Consider the following 13,878-nt stretch of genomic DNA (forward strand, 5'->3'; position numbering starts at 1 on the left):
AAGTTAAAGCAAGCTTGACTTACTTGATCAAAGCCATAGCACTTCCTTGGAAGGCAGGCCGAGGTTTGCACTTAAAGAAATCATGGACGCTTTTGGCTTCTGGTAGGTGATATGGGAGTGATAAGCTGGCTTCTGCAGGAGGAGAAACAAGGAATTCATGTGTAATGCAGGAACAGTTTTACTATGACAGCCTAGAGTTAACATCAGCAAACTGGAAGAATCATAAAATCGCAAGACACCGTAGAACAGTTAAGAATTATGATGCTATCTCCCCAATATTACTTACACATTTTGCCTGCAATCTACATAAGCATTTTTCTTTCTCTTAAGATGGAGGCTCTAAGAACTGCACAATATTCCAGTTGCAAACAAAACTCATTTTATATAGATGTTAGAAATCTGTCTCTATTGCACAATTAGAAAAAATGGGCAGCCCTCTAAAACTGAGAAAGTATGTACAAGTCAATGGGTCAGATCCAAACAAAACTGGTGATTTCTACCAATTCTCTATCTCACTGCAAGCCCCCCCTCATGTCATTCCTCAGAGTTCCCTGTCAGCAGCTTTTTGCAGAGATCAGTGGGCTGTAGTATGAGAGGGGGAGGCAGAAAAGCTCCATTCCTTTGACAAAAAATTTACTCTGGATACAACCCATTATTTATTTATGCCCCAATGTAATGCCAAAATTAGCTTTCAGAACAGATTTTAAGATTAAAATTTATTAAACATGTACAAAATCTGTTACAAACATGTACAATATTAGGGATACATCGGCGGATGGGGGACTTGGCAGGGTAAGAAGGGGGAGGATTTCCCAAAGCTCGGGCCTCAGGTTTTGTTTCTTGCATTTTGTGTTCTTCTGCATAGTTCACTTTACTCTTTTGTGTGCATTTTTTTAAAGTTTGGAACTGAGATTTAAGTTACACAATCAGTAACCTAAAGACTGCAGAGAGAGGTACACCAACAGAAATTTCACCAAATACTGAGGTGCCAGTTGGGGTTTGGCACAACATTCAGCAGTTAGTTCTGCCAAGCGGCTGTGAGAATCTTTGACATTACAGCACCCTACCATCCAGCTACTGATGGCAGTTAACTCCTTGTTTCTGTGATCTTTCTGCCCATAAAAGAGCATCTTAACAAGAACAAACTGGGAAAATAATATCTGCCTTTTTAGGGATTCAGTGGCCGTTAAGAAATTAGGCCGAAATTGGGAATATTAGGCTACAATGGCACAAATTGGGAATAATAGGATGCAATGGCAAATAAATCCATGAAATTTATTTGCAGCAATGATCACATTAGCACAGGCCTCAATAGAGCTCTTTTGCTCTAGGAGTCAGCCCAAAAAGTTAGGTGCCAGACTCGTTTTTCAGCCACCACTGTTTTGTATTTTAATAGCCATATTTTCTTTTAATTGCTACCACAAAACTTTCTACTAAACTCGTCAAAATTTCTCATAATTTAATACAAGCTATACAACAAAAGTGTTGAGGCATAAGTGGGGATAAACCTGGCTGTCGTCATAAATTAACCGCTGAAAGTACTAGGCATTGCAATGAAGGTGCCATGGTTACCTGGCTTCTGGGATTTATCGGGCTTTGTCTTAGCAGAAACATGACATGAAAATAATGCCTGGACAAAGTACAACCATAACAGCCCAGAATTCTTCATTTAAGAATTCTGTTAATAAAACATCCTTTTGCAAAAGTTGCAACTAATTTATTTATTTATGTGAATTTATAGTCTGCCCTTTCCCAAGATGGGCTCAGGGCGGATTACAACACAATAAAACAGTTAAGAATTAAACAGTTAAAACCATTCAATAAAAACGAGAAAAGGTAGCATCAGTGATACAAACATTCACAGACTGAGACACTGGATGCATGCAGTGAGTGCAGTGAACGCAGGGAGGCCAAGCGGCAGTGTAATTGCATTTGCAGCGTTCACAGAATATCTTACAAACCCAGTGATGCAGGAGCAGAAGTTTTTTTGAAGCACGTTCATGCCAGGAGGGTTGCAGTTTTAAGCTCCAGCAAAGAAAAATGTCTGAAGTTAACTGTTATAAAGAGAACATACCTCAGTTCACACAGAAGTCAATTAACAAGGCTCTCAGTGATTGTTGCAGCTATAGTCAACACTTGCTGGATTCACCTGCACAGAACCCCCAGCAGACTCTTGCTTGGCCCCACAGCCCTCTCCTCTGAATGTCCTTGACTTTTTGGAGCTAAGTATGTACTGCAGCTCATTGCCAAGAGCGGTCATACCTCTAATAAGACGCTGAGTCTCACTATGTAGTTGTTTGATTGCTTCTTTACTTAATTTGGCTGCCTTCCTCTCCTTCAAAAAAAAAAAAGGGAAATAAACACTTAAGAATTGTACGCCAGTTTTCAAAATTTTTAAAAAGTACCATTTGCTGTAATGGGAGGATGGACAAAGAGATAATATGAAATTCTTCTAAACACCATACAAGTGCCTATGTTAAAATCAAACACACAGAATTAAAGCCAATAAGAAAAAAAAAGTATTAAAAGACACTCACCTTCTTAGGCTCCTTAAACAATGGTCCTTCATATTCATCTAGTGTGTGCTTGTAATCTTTACTCCCTGAAAACAGCTGTTTAGACCAAAAAGGAAGTGGAGGGAGGATTTGTTATTTCCATCTTCCAAAACACCTCTAATTAAATAGCCACAGGAAACATTAGAGACCTTTATTTATAAGATTAATTTCTCAGACTGCTGTGGCACCTGTTGCGAAGCATAGTCCAGTACCTTCAATTGCTGTGCTATGTATATTGACCCTAAAGTGCATTTCACTGAGTACAACATACCTTACTCCCAAATAGGCTTCAGCACAACCCTAAGCAGAGCTGCACCCTCCTAAGTCAACTGAAGCCAATGGACATAGAAGGGCGAACTTCTGCATAGGGCTGAACTGTTCACACTCAAAAGTAATATATTTTCAAGTACCGTAGTTATTATAAAAGTCTTGCAAACTGGACCAAATTTATTATCTTCCCCTACTGAAGATGGGGGAGACCTTAGAGAAAGTAGCTTGCCCAAGTTCGTTTAGTAAGTCTGCAGCAGATTAAATATGAAGTAGCAAACCTGGTAGGTCGCTATGGAACAACAGCACTAATTAAAACCCTTTAGATAGACACAGGCCTGAACAGCTAGAGTTAAGCATAAACATACAGTTATTGAATATTATCTCTGTTCTGCAGGATGTCCAAGGGAGCTGTATTAAGGAGGAGTTCTAGGGCCATCTGCACTTCCCAGTACCCAGTACCAATATGCGGATTATCTGTATTACTCAAATAGGAATGAAATGCCTTTTGAGTAATCTCTGTTGAAAACAATACCTTGTTCTGATTCACACTAGACTAAAAGTCTAGCATTTGTCAAGACACCTAAGACTCCTAAAAGGAAAACTGATCCTAACAACCCATTAAAGAAGTTTAAATACCTATGAAAGCATCAAGATGAGTAGCTGTTTGTCTGTAAGCAATAGAAAAGACTAAGAGTCCAGTTGTACCTTACAGACCAACAAAATTTGTGGTAGGGCATGAGCTTTCATGAATAGTAATTTTTTCAAAAGCATCCTAGTGAGGAAATGTCCAGGCTCTGAGCATTTACAATAAGCCATATGGCTGTCAACTCTTGATAGGCAAAAACAGGCACATGGAGCTTTAGTTTCTCCAATGTTAGTGATACTTAGACAGGAAAGTTGTCCATGAAATAATTAATAGAACTGAAGCCCAGGGTATGATACAGCTGAACAAATTGAAAGTTGAACAGATTTATTTTCTATTGCAAGTGCCTCACTGTCTACCTACAGCAATGTTACAAGCTGGAACAGAAACCTAACCACATAATAAACTGCTGTTCCACTAGCTGAAAAAGCAAGACTGCTTAAGGAATGTTATTTAAAGCAAATGTTAAAAATTGAATACACTTCAGCTAAGAAATGTTAAAGCTAAATTATGGTTTAATTTTAGACATACTGGGATCTGACTCCAAAGTGTAGCAAGATTTAAGAGTTTTCTTCAGTGATGGCATCTTGCCTTTTGAATGCCCCCTTAACCATACATGTTGCTTTTTAGACACCAAAATGTTTCTTTTGACCCAGGCTTTAAACTCAGGGCTTTCCTCTTCTTAGCTATTTTATTATTTGCCTCTGGTCTTAGTTCAGTTTTATAGACATTTTGTGCTGTATTTGTGCCCCTGCCTTGTTTTTATACTGACAATTTATTGTTATCATATGGTACTGTTTTTACTTGTAAATACGGTTGCCAGACATGGCCTGGCAACCAGCAGGAGATGGAGGAGGCAAGGAATTACAGCTGGGGGGGATTGGCACCCTGTGTCACCAAGATGGGGGAGAGACTGAAGCTCCAGCAGTCACCCAAAGCTTTAAGGTTATAACCACAGAGTTTTGACTGAATGCTAGAGTTTTATCCAGCATGATAACATAAACTTCTAGCTTGTGTCAGAAGCCATGCCATCACACTAGGATCCACACACCAATCCACACACACACACACACCCAATTTTGCTGAGGGATTTCATGGAAGGTGGCAGGGCTCTACAGCGAGACGTGTGAACCCTAAGTAAGCTGCCTCATGAGATGCAACATAAAAATCTCCTAAAGATATGCAATATTGTAATAAGATGCAGTCTTCTCAGTGGTATTGTTTCTTTAAAATTAATTATATTTCAAAACCATATAAATGCTCTGAATTGTGTTCTGAGAAAAAATTTTACTGCTCCCATTTTCAGACCTATCTGACGGTCAGAAAGATGTGTCAAAACTCTAATTAGCAACTAAAAGCATGTGAAAACAGATATATAGTCATGGAGGTGCTTTACTATTTGTTCATATTCCCTTCAAAAATATTTCTTTCCAATATCTTCGCTTGTATTACAACTACATATGATTTGGAAAAATTTCCTGATATGAGACAATGCAAAGCATACAACATATACAAAATCCAATACAAATTTGTGCAGCAAAACAATGTTTCGGGGGCTCTCTGCCCCTGGGTGAGTCTGAATTTGTTCTGACTTTTGTTTTAATTTCAGCTAGTATCTGTATTTTCTCAGAAGTGTTATGTTTCTTCAATACTGGAGGCATATCTTAAATTTATTTCTTGGAACTATATTCTACTTTAGTGTATGGATTTCTTCTGTTGTGATGATCCAAACAGAAACAGAAACTTTACTATATAAAAATGGCAGTATATAATGTAACAAGATTCAGTGGATACTTTGTCCATATTTGTCCCCCACCCCCTTGAATTGATGAGATGTACTGACTCAATAAAGGAAGCCATGGGCCTCAGTTTGCAAGACCTGAGAGCGCCTGTTAATGATAGGATGTTTTGGAGGACATTCATTCATAGGGTCACCATAAGTCAGAAACAATTCAACAGTGCTTAACACCCTCCTTTAAATTGTCCCAAAACTTTGGAAAGAACAGAACTTATACTAAACCAATCCTATTAAAAGAAAACCTATGCTATTCTCTATGTCTGCTGCCTCTAGAAACGAAACAACACAAGCTATTATGCTATAAACTTGCAAGCATTACTCCAGAGCGGTAGCTGTGCTAGACAGCTGCAAAAAACAACTAAAACAACATTATGCTATTTAAAGGTTTCTCCCAGCTTATGAGACAGGCTTCAGTGTGCCACAAGACTCTTGGCTGTTCCCTCACATTTGAATTCTGACTCCTTGGAAGGTGTAGAGTAACTTACTTTCTGTTTTTTCATTTTCTCTTTTGCTGCTGCTTTTATTGACTCTAGTGACTCTTGGTCTTCTTGGAAGGAATCTTCCTCATTCTCCTCCAAGCCATTCTCAAAGAGGTCTCTATCAGCAAGGAGACACCCACTGTCTTCAAGGGGTTCCTTCTCATCCTCCTCCTGGACCAAGAGACATAGTATATGATAGTCTGTGATGAGACATGTTCTCTCTCTTCCCACTGATGTAACAGAAAGACCACTTATGTCTGAAAGGAAGGTTATGGTGCTGACAGACTAAATTGCTTGTTCAAACATAGGCAATAAATTTTACATTCCTCATCAACAGGCCAAGCAATAACCCTTATGCCCCATGTTGAAACAGGTGCTATAGCACCCAAACTTAGCTTTGCTTACTTTATGTTTTAGACTACAAATGGGAGATTCTACATTTAAACATTTCCTAACCAAGAAAACAAACATAAAACTAGCAGGTCAGAAAACAGCACATTTTATATAAACTGCTACAGTTTCCCTCTCGGTACAGATTATTTTCGTTAAATATGAGGGAGCTTTCAATCATACAATCCCAATCTTTACTTTGCAGCAACATAGTTCAGGAACCATTCTTTCTCTATGTTTGCTAAAACAGTGAGCTGTTTCTCTACACTAAGCTTTTCTGTCTCCCGCTATGGTAACTGACTGGGCTGCCACAGGGCTACAGATGACATTTCAATGGTAGGGTTAGTGGAATATCTACAGGTCACAGGAGAGGAGCTGTGGTTCAGTAGAAGAGGATCTACTTTGCATATAGAAGATCCCAGGGTCAATGTCCAGCATCTCCAATTAAAAGGATCATGCAGTAGACAGGGGTGGCCAGTAGCTCTCCAGATGTTTTTTGCCTACAACTCTCATGAGCCCCAGTCAGCATGGCCAATGGCTGTGGCTGATGGGAGTTGTAGGCAAAAAACATCTGGAGAGCTACCGTTGGCCACCCCTGCCTGAGTAGCAGCTTCATGTATGTGTGTACAAGTATGTATGCGTCATGTCTTATATTATATTATGAATGAATCAAACACAGCCTGATATTCAGTCAGGCTTTACACTGTGCTTATATGCCCGTATACCCTGATAAGGATTCTTTTCTCCTCTTCATACCTTTTGTTCCCTTTTCTTTTCCTTCTTCTTCATCTGCCTAATGGCCTTCATTTTCTTCTCTTTCTCCGTTCTCCTCCTCCTTCGACTGCCCCTTTCTTCTCCATCCATTTGCTCTGCACAGCCAGCTTTGTAGTTCTTATGCTTTCCCCCAGGCATTGCTGATTTTGTTAATGCAAGCGCAGGTGAACAAGGCTGTGGATTTGTTGCAGGGTCCTCATTGTGCAACAGGTCATCAGTGTCACTTTCATCACTGTCTAGTATAGCCTTGTAGGTGCCATGCAATTTCTTCTCCTTGGAAGCAAATTTATTGTTTTCCTCTGCACTGTTCGCATCCCCAGCTGCAGCCTCCAATGCTGGGTGCAAAATATCTTCCCCTTCACTCTCACTGTCTGGAAGCACCTTCTTACCTCGGATTCTCCTACTCACACAGATTTCTTCATCTGACTCTGCCAAGAACAATGCACACATTTGTGATATGCATCAATTTTTAAAAGTGATTAATAAACTAATTTTGTCTGTTTATCTGAAATATTGCAAATTCAGGTACAACCATTTATTGCTGTGATACTCAGCAGCTTGAAAGTCACAGGTGATTTTTCTTTTTTAAAAAACTTATCACCTGGAGTTCTTCTGGGCACTGTTCATTGTGATTCCTGCCTCACATTGCAGGAAAGTGGGCAATTTCTTAAGAAACTAGAATAATTTCATCATTATCATGAGCTCAAGATAAAATTATTGTATTCTTAAGCTGAAACACAACAAGGCTTATATCAAGGCTGTACAGATCTAGGCATTTTGTGTTTGAGACTGGATCACATGAGCAGCTTAATACGGTGGTAGAATGGGACACACCACTCTTGAATGCTAATCCATAAAACAAAACTTCCAAAAATAGGGAAAAGACAATCCTAAATGCTTAAAGGGACTCGGATAATTAAAAGGGTTATTTTATGTGCTTCTTTCTGTATGGGGTACTCCCAGGACATACAGCAGTCAAGTGTCTCTCTTGGTCAGTTGTGTCCCCCCTGGTAATTGTGAATGTGGCTCTCAGAGTGAGCTCCACTGATCTACTGGATGAGAAGCACCGTGAAACATTTAGCTAAACTTCAGGAAATTTTAACTCTTGAGGGCATAATGCCAGCCCCTCACCCCAACATTCCACAAATCACTTAGCTTATAACACTGCACAGGCTACTTCTAAGTACATAGCTCTTTTCTTTTTAAATCTGCTCCAACATGACAGCAGCTCTCAAGCTACATCTGAAACTCCTTTGGGAAAGGGTCGGACAATGCAGGGAGAGGCTGCCATGGAAAAACAAATTTAATGATTGTTCTAGTCAGGGCTTTTTTTTTTTTAAGCAGGAATGCAGTTCCAGCTGGCTTGGTGTCAGGGGGTGTGGCCTAATATGCAAATAGGTTCCTGCTGGGCTTTTTCTACAAAAAAACCCTGTATGGAACAATGGTGATGTCAGAGGGTGTGGCCTAATATGCAAATGAGTTCTTGCTGGGCTTTTTCTACCAAAAAAGCCCTGGTTCTAGTTATGAATGGCAATTTTCTACAAGAGCAGGAGCTCTCAGACATTTTTTTTAAAAGGGCCACTTTCTAAGTGCAAAAGAAAGCAGGGACCTTTGGGTTATGGCCCACAGTTCAAGCCACTGTAGAAGATTCTCATGAAAAAAAATTCTGGCAGATTTCCACTATATTTTCCTATTTCTGTCTGTCAGAATTATATAGCTGCAGGATACCCTTTTTGTTGCCAAGGGACAAGAAAATTTAACAGCAAATTACAGACCTCCATCATCACCAGAAGAATCAATTTTCTTGCTCATCTGTACTGGAGAGTTTATTTCACAGCTTCCCTGTCCACTGTCAGTTTCACTGTCGAAGGTTTCCTGAGATTTCAGATCCTGCATGTCCAAATGAAACCAAGACCACAATTAGAGTTTATGAATGAAAGAAAAGTCTGATACTAGTTGCAGTTACAATGATATTGGACCTCTAGGCAACAGGTTGGATCTAGCAGGAGAGATTTCCATCAACAGAACAGAACTTTCTTGCCTCTCCAATCTCACTACAGCCCAAAGACCCCCTTCCCAGAAAAGCATGAGGGGTAAATCTACGGTGGAAGTTGGGATTCAGCAAAAATCCTCTGGCTTCTATTACTGGCAATTTACCACTGGATCCAAGCTTAGACCTTCAAAAGTTCTGCAGGAATTCACTCTATAGCTATTATTTTGCTACATGTGTAGACCAGGAAACATGACACTTGTGAGTGGGAAGAGCCTGATTGCAACAAATTTCTCTAAAGTAAAACATTCGCTTGCTGAGCTTGTGGTGTTAGCATGCCTGGGTGTTATATCTGGCATAGCTGGTGTCCTGTTTAGCACAAGCAGTGTGAGTTCTTGCCTGCCAGCATTGTGTTTTGGAGTCTGCCCATCCACCCTGCACTTTGGAGAATGCTGGAGACTACTATTTACGAGAGGCCACAACTGGCCCTTGTATTTATAGAGCGGTGTAGAGCTTTTTCTCTTGCCAGATGCAACGCCATGCCCTCTGCCATTCTTTATGGCAGATTTAACAAGACAGCCTACTCAGTCAGATACTGTCTCTGTAAGCAAAAATGTGTGGAGTCAGTTACTCATAGTCTTCTTTATTGTAATTTGTACACAGATCTTCATCACAAGTATTTACATCCTCTTTTAGTTAGCATGGTTGATTGTTCTGATGCACTTAAGGTCTATAGTCTTTTGAACGATACTTCATCTAGTGTCACTGAGAAAGTGGCTAAGTTTCTTTATTGTTTTAAAAGCACATCAGAGGATCTCATAGAAACAGTTTATGTTTATGCTTTTCCTGATGTATATGTATGCAATCGTTCCATTTTATCTTTTTTTTAACCAATTTGCTCTGATATATATATATCTATATATTTTATGCCAATAAAGGCTAATTTGACTTGACTATAGAGCAGGAATGACTGAGAAACAGCCTAATTCTACAGATTTATATTCAGGAATTAAATAAGGTTAACTCCTGGTTGAGTGTACCTCGATTGCATTGGCTTATGTGCCACTGAGCTCATTAGAACAGATTTTCAGAGTGACAAAAATGTATTTAACTACTGCTTCCATGACCCTTCAGTGATTACCGAGAATAATATTAAAGAGGTGATACATGTTCTTATCTGAAGGAGCGAACCAACAGCTGCCAGCACTGTACAAAGGCACACATCTGCTTGCTGGCCAGCGCAGGGCATTACTCATCATCCACACACCTGCTTTGTCCTTGACTGATGTTGCATCTGACCCCTCATCTGTGTAGATTTAAATCTACTTCAAATTCTACTGAAAACATTTTGAACAATATTGTTAAACCTTGGATATTAGCAGACTATATTCTGTCTTCTATCCACTGGCCTCAGGATGGTGGCACTGCATTCCAGAAATGTGTAAATTTTAATGAAATTTTCATATGCAACATTTTAAAAATAGGGGAAATGACAAATATTTTACAAATGTTGCCTTGACACTGTTTGCTCTCAATGTGCTTGCCAAGGAAGGTATGGCTATTCCTCATGTTGTGAATCTACAGTAGATGCTCTAAGACAGGGGTCCTCAAACTTTTTAAATAGGGGGCCAGTTCACTGTCCCTCAGACTGTTGGAGGGTCGGACTGTTGTGGTGGCTGCCGTTACTGTACAAGGCCGCGGGCCGTCAGTTCTCCATCTTCTGCATCTCTCTCCCTTCCCCACACCACACACCCCAGCCTGGGAACTCATCTCACATCGGTATCGCCTCACACTCTGTCTCTGCCGCCTCAGCCCAGTGCCGGAAGTGTGCATTGCTAACGCGAGTTTAGGTCGAACGTCACTTCCGGTCTAATTTTGCCATAACCCAGCGGGCCGCATAAACGTCCTCAGCGGGCTGCATCTGGCCCGCGGGCCGTAGTTTGAGGACCCCTGCTCTAAGATGTAGAGACCAAGGCTGTAGGGAACTCGGTTCACCAACAGAGAAGCATTTTACGCTCTCTATTGTGTAGTCATTAGAGTGTTGGACTTGGATGTGGGACACCCAGCTTCAAATCCTTACTCTGCTGTGGAAGCATACTGGCTGACATTGGGGCTGTCATGCTCCCTCAGATTAATCTACCTCATAGGATTGTTATGAGGACAGAGTCGAGGAAAGGAGAATGATGCAAGCCACTTTGGGTCCTGGCAGGTTATAAATAAATACATAAGAACTAGTCTGGACAGCAGTGATTAGTAGCCAACACCTTTTCTGTCTGATCAGGATTTATTTGGTCTACTTGTCCTCACCCTCCTAAACACAGCATCCAAACAGTTTGTGAGCCAACATGGTCGTAGCAATTAAAGTGTTGGATTAGGATCTGGTTTGACTCCTCTGCCAGGAAAGCCTCTTACCTTACAAGGTTATTGTGAGGATAAAATGGAGAAGATAATCACAATGGAACATGCTTTGGGTCCCCACTGGGGACAGAGGCGGGGTACAAATGAATCAAATAAATGATAATAACATTGGTATAGAACTGAAGGTGTTCCTACATCTGTATAAATGAGAAACAGCCATGGAAGTGGAGGAACTCATTCTTTTCATCTTTGTGACCTTCCTTCAGTGTAGTCTGGTACTACTGCTTTAGCAACAGGCTAAATTTTGGACTGCTGCCTGCATTTTCCCCCCCCCAATGCTTGCACATATACAGGCATAGCTCTTTACCTTCTTGGATTGTTTTGTACCACATTTTTTTTAAAAAAACTTGTATTTTGCTGATAACCTCCAGCTTGCCAAGAACCCTTCTCGAGCCCGCTCTTTAGATTTGTTTAATCTATGCAATTGGCCCATGTTGGGGAATCTATGATGGCGCTGGCATACTAATGACACTGGACTCAGAATCTCTGGAAGATCTTGCATAGTAGATTAATGCAGTTGATTATGCAGCAATAACTAACAAAAGTAGTAAAATAAATAACAAAAGTGGTAAAATAATAAATAACAAAAGTGGTAGTCCAGATTACAAAAAAGTAACACCAAGGCTTTTAATGACTTGTTTTAATTCTCATTTTTTAAAATGATGACACATATCCAGCCACAGTTTTTATAGTAGGCCAGCATCTCCACTAGCAGATAAGTGGGTGGTGATTTTCCCAGTTCCCTGCCACTAAGCCGCCTCCCACCCCCTCAACTGACCTCAAAAACAAAGTTTCAGGGACCCAGTGCACTGCCGTACCAGGAAGGAGCTAAAGTCCCACTACATGAAGTTCACAGACAGTCACCATATAAACTCTCTACATAAAATAAAGCACTTTTTTCTAAGGACCACAAAAAATTCCCCTGTAGCCAGAAAGCTTGCTTATCATGGAAACGTTTAAAACAACACTCCATAATATGCTTTTAACACTATTTACAGGAAGTTTTTATACGGAAGCCTTAAACACGTGACAACTCAACCCCGCACAGAAGCATCTAAAGCACAGCCTCATTTGCAGGTAGACAAGCCCCAAGGAACACCTGGCCCAGAGGCGCAATGTATGCTGGGATACTGTCTTTACTCGAGCGGGACTGCAAAGCATGGTGGGAATGGTAGTTCCGAATCTCTGAGGCATTTTCGGCAATACCGCCGCCAAAATACATCAACAGTAGTATCCACCGCGCCAGGCCCATGATCGGTAGACCACCTTCAGCCATATAAGCAATCACTCACCTCTGCCGCCGTCATCACTTCAGACGCAAACGAACCTAGAGGCACCGGCGCCAAATCCATTTTTGCACGACCAAGTTCGAGTCTTCGCGCTCTTGCTCGCAGTTGGCCCCGCCCTTCAGCCACTGTCCAATCACTACTTTCCTCCTCCTAAAAGGCACCACCCTCTCTTTGTTCCTATTGGCTGACTAAACGGAGAGAAATTTGACTTTCTTTATCTGGGTCAATTGAGAAACCTCCTTCCTCTCTGTCTCGCGGGTGGAAGCGCTGGGCCTTTCTAGTCATCCGAAAGCGTATACTCTATGCATCCAGTGGGAGTCCAGTAGTAGACCAACACCGCTGCCAGCCCTGTCCTATATACTCTATGATTCTGAGTCATCCAAGTGGTCCAGTTTGCTCTCGTCGGTGGGCGGTGGTTGCCTGAAAACCTTCCCATGCGGAGATGGAGCGGGGTATAGGCAGTACGAATGGTGACTTGTTTGCACGAGGTGTCAGAAATGGAAAATAAACCCATAACAGTATGAATATAAATAGTGGCGGTTTCTTTGCAGCAATGTATTATTTTTCTTCATTTATATTCCAGCTTTCTCCCTAATTGGTCCCCAAGCAGCTTACATTGTTCTCCGTTTTATTCAAATAAGAACCCTGGTTTAAACCGAGAATGTGTGACTGGCCAAAAAGGCCACACAAATGTGTGTGTGTGGTTGTTGTTTAGACCAAAAAGATTCTCAAGAAATTGTCAATGGTGCATTAATTGAATGTATAGATGTGTGTATTACAATATTGAGAGACTAGGCTTTTCCCAGATACATCATTTTTAAACAAAGAGGGTAATCTAAAACCTGCATGCAAGTTACAGTTAAATCCAAGATTAAAAACCTTTTTGTGCATAGCATTTTTTAGAGGAGGGGTGTCTTACAGCCAGGGTCTTTTTCTTTTTGAGGAAATACTGTAGTAAGAGGGGGTTTTAAATATTAACTGTTTTGGAGGAAGTAAAAACTTTTTTTTTTAAACCCAATTTTACCATTCACTAATTTATTTGGGGAAGGCAATGGCAAACCACGCCATTAAAAGTCTGCCGCGAAAACGTCATGATGCAACATCACCCGGAAACAACTGGTGCTTGCACAGGAGACTACCTTTACCTTTTTAATTTATATATTAGCAAAAGATTTTTGAGGCACCTGAAAGCTGAAGCTTAATCCTGACAAGACTGAAGTGCTAGTGGTGAGTGGAAGGTCTGACATGGGATTAAAGAGTCATCCATTATGG

At 40.7% G+C, this 13,878-nt stretch overlaps 1 protein-coding gene across 1 annotated transcript in view; it reads right to left on the reverse strand.

Annotated features, from left to right (window-relative positions):
* Nucleotides 1–12,939, reverse strand: part of CLSPN (claspin) — a 45,481-nt gene extending 32,542 nt beyond the window's left edge. The window contains exons 1-7 of the mRNA XM_060257577.1: nucleotides 12,610–12,939; nucleotides 8,685–8,799; nucleotides 6,892–7,337; nucleotides 5,752–5,916; nucleotides 2,538–2,612; nucleotides 2,263–2,335; nucleotides 24–132 (exon numbers count right to left, since the gene is read on the reverse strand). Of these exons, the coding sequence (XP_060113560.1) occupies nucleotides 24–132; nucleotides 2,263–2,335; nucleotides 2,538–2,612; nucleotides 5,752–5,916; nucleotides 6,892–7,337; nucleotides 8,685–8,799; nucleotides 12,610–12,669 (1,043 nt within the window). The 5' untranslated portion in view covers nucleotides 12,670–12,939. The remainder of the gene's footprint in view (nucleotides 1–23; nucleotides 133–2,262; nucleotides 2,336–2,537; nucleotides 2,613–5,751; nucleotides 5,917–6,891; nucleotides 7,338–8,684; nucleotides 8,800–12,609) is intronic.
* Between the last annotated feature and the right edge of the window lie 939 nt (nucleotides 12,940–13,878).

The sequence above is a fragment of the Heteronotia binoei genome, chromosome 17 (genome assembly GCF_032191835.1).
Source record: "Heteronotia binoei isolate CCM8104 ecotype False Entrance Well chromosome 17, APGP_CSIRO_Hbin_v1, whole genome shotgun sequence".
Classification (NCBI taxonomy): domain Eukaryota; kingdom Metazoa; phylum Chordata; class Lepidosauria; order Squamata; family Gekkonidae; genus Heteronotia; species Heteronotia binoei.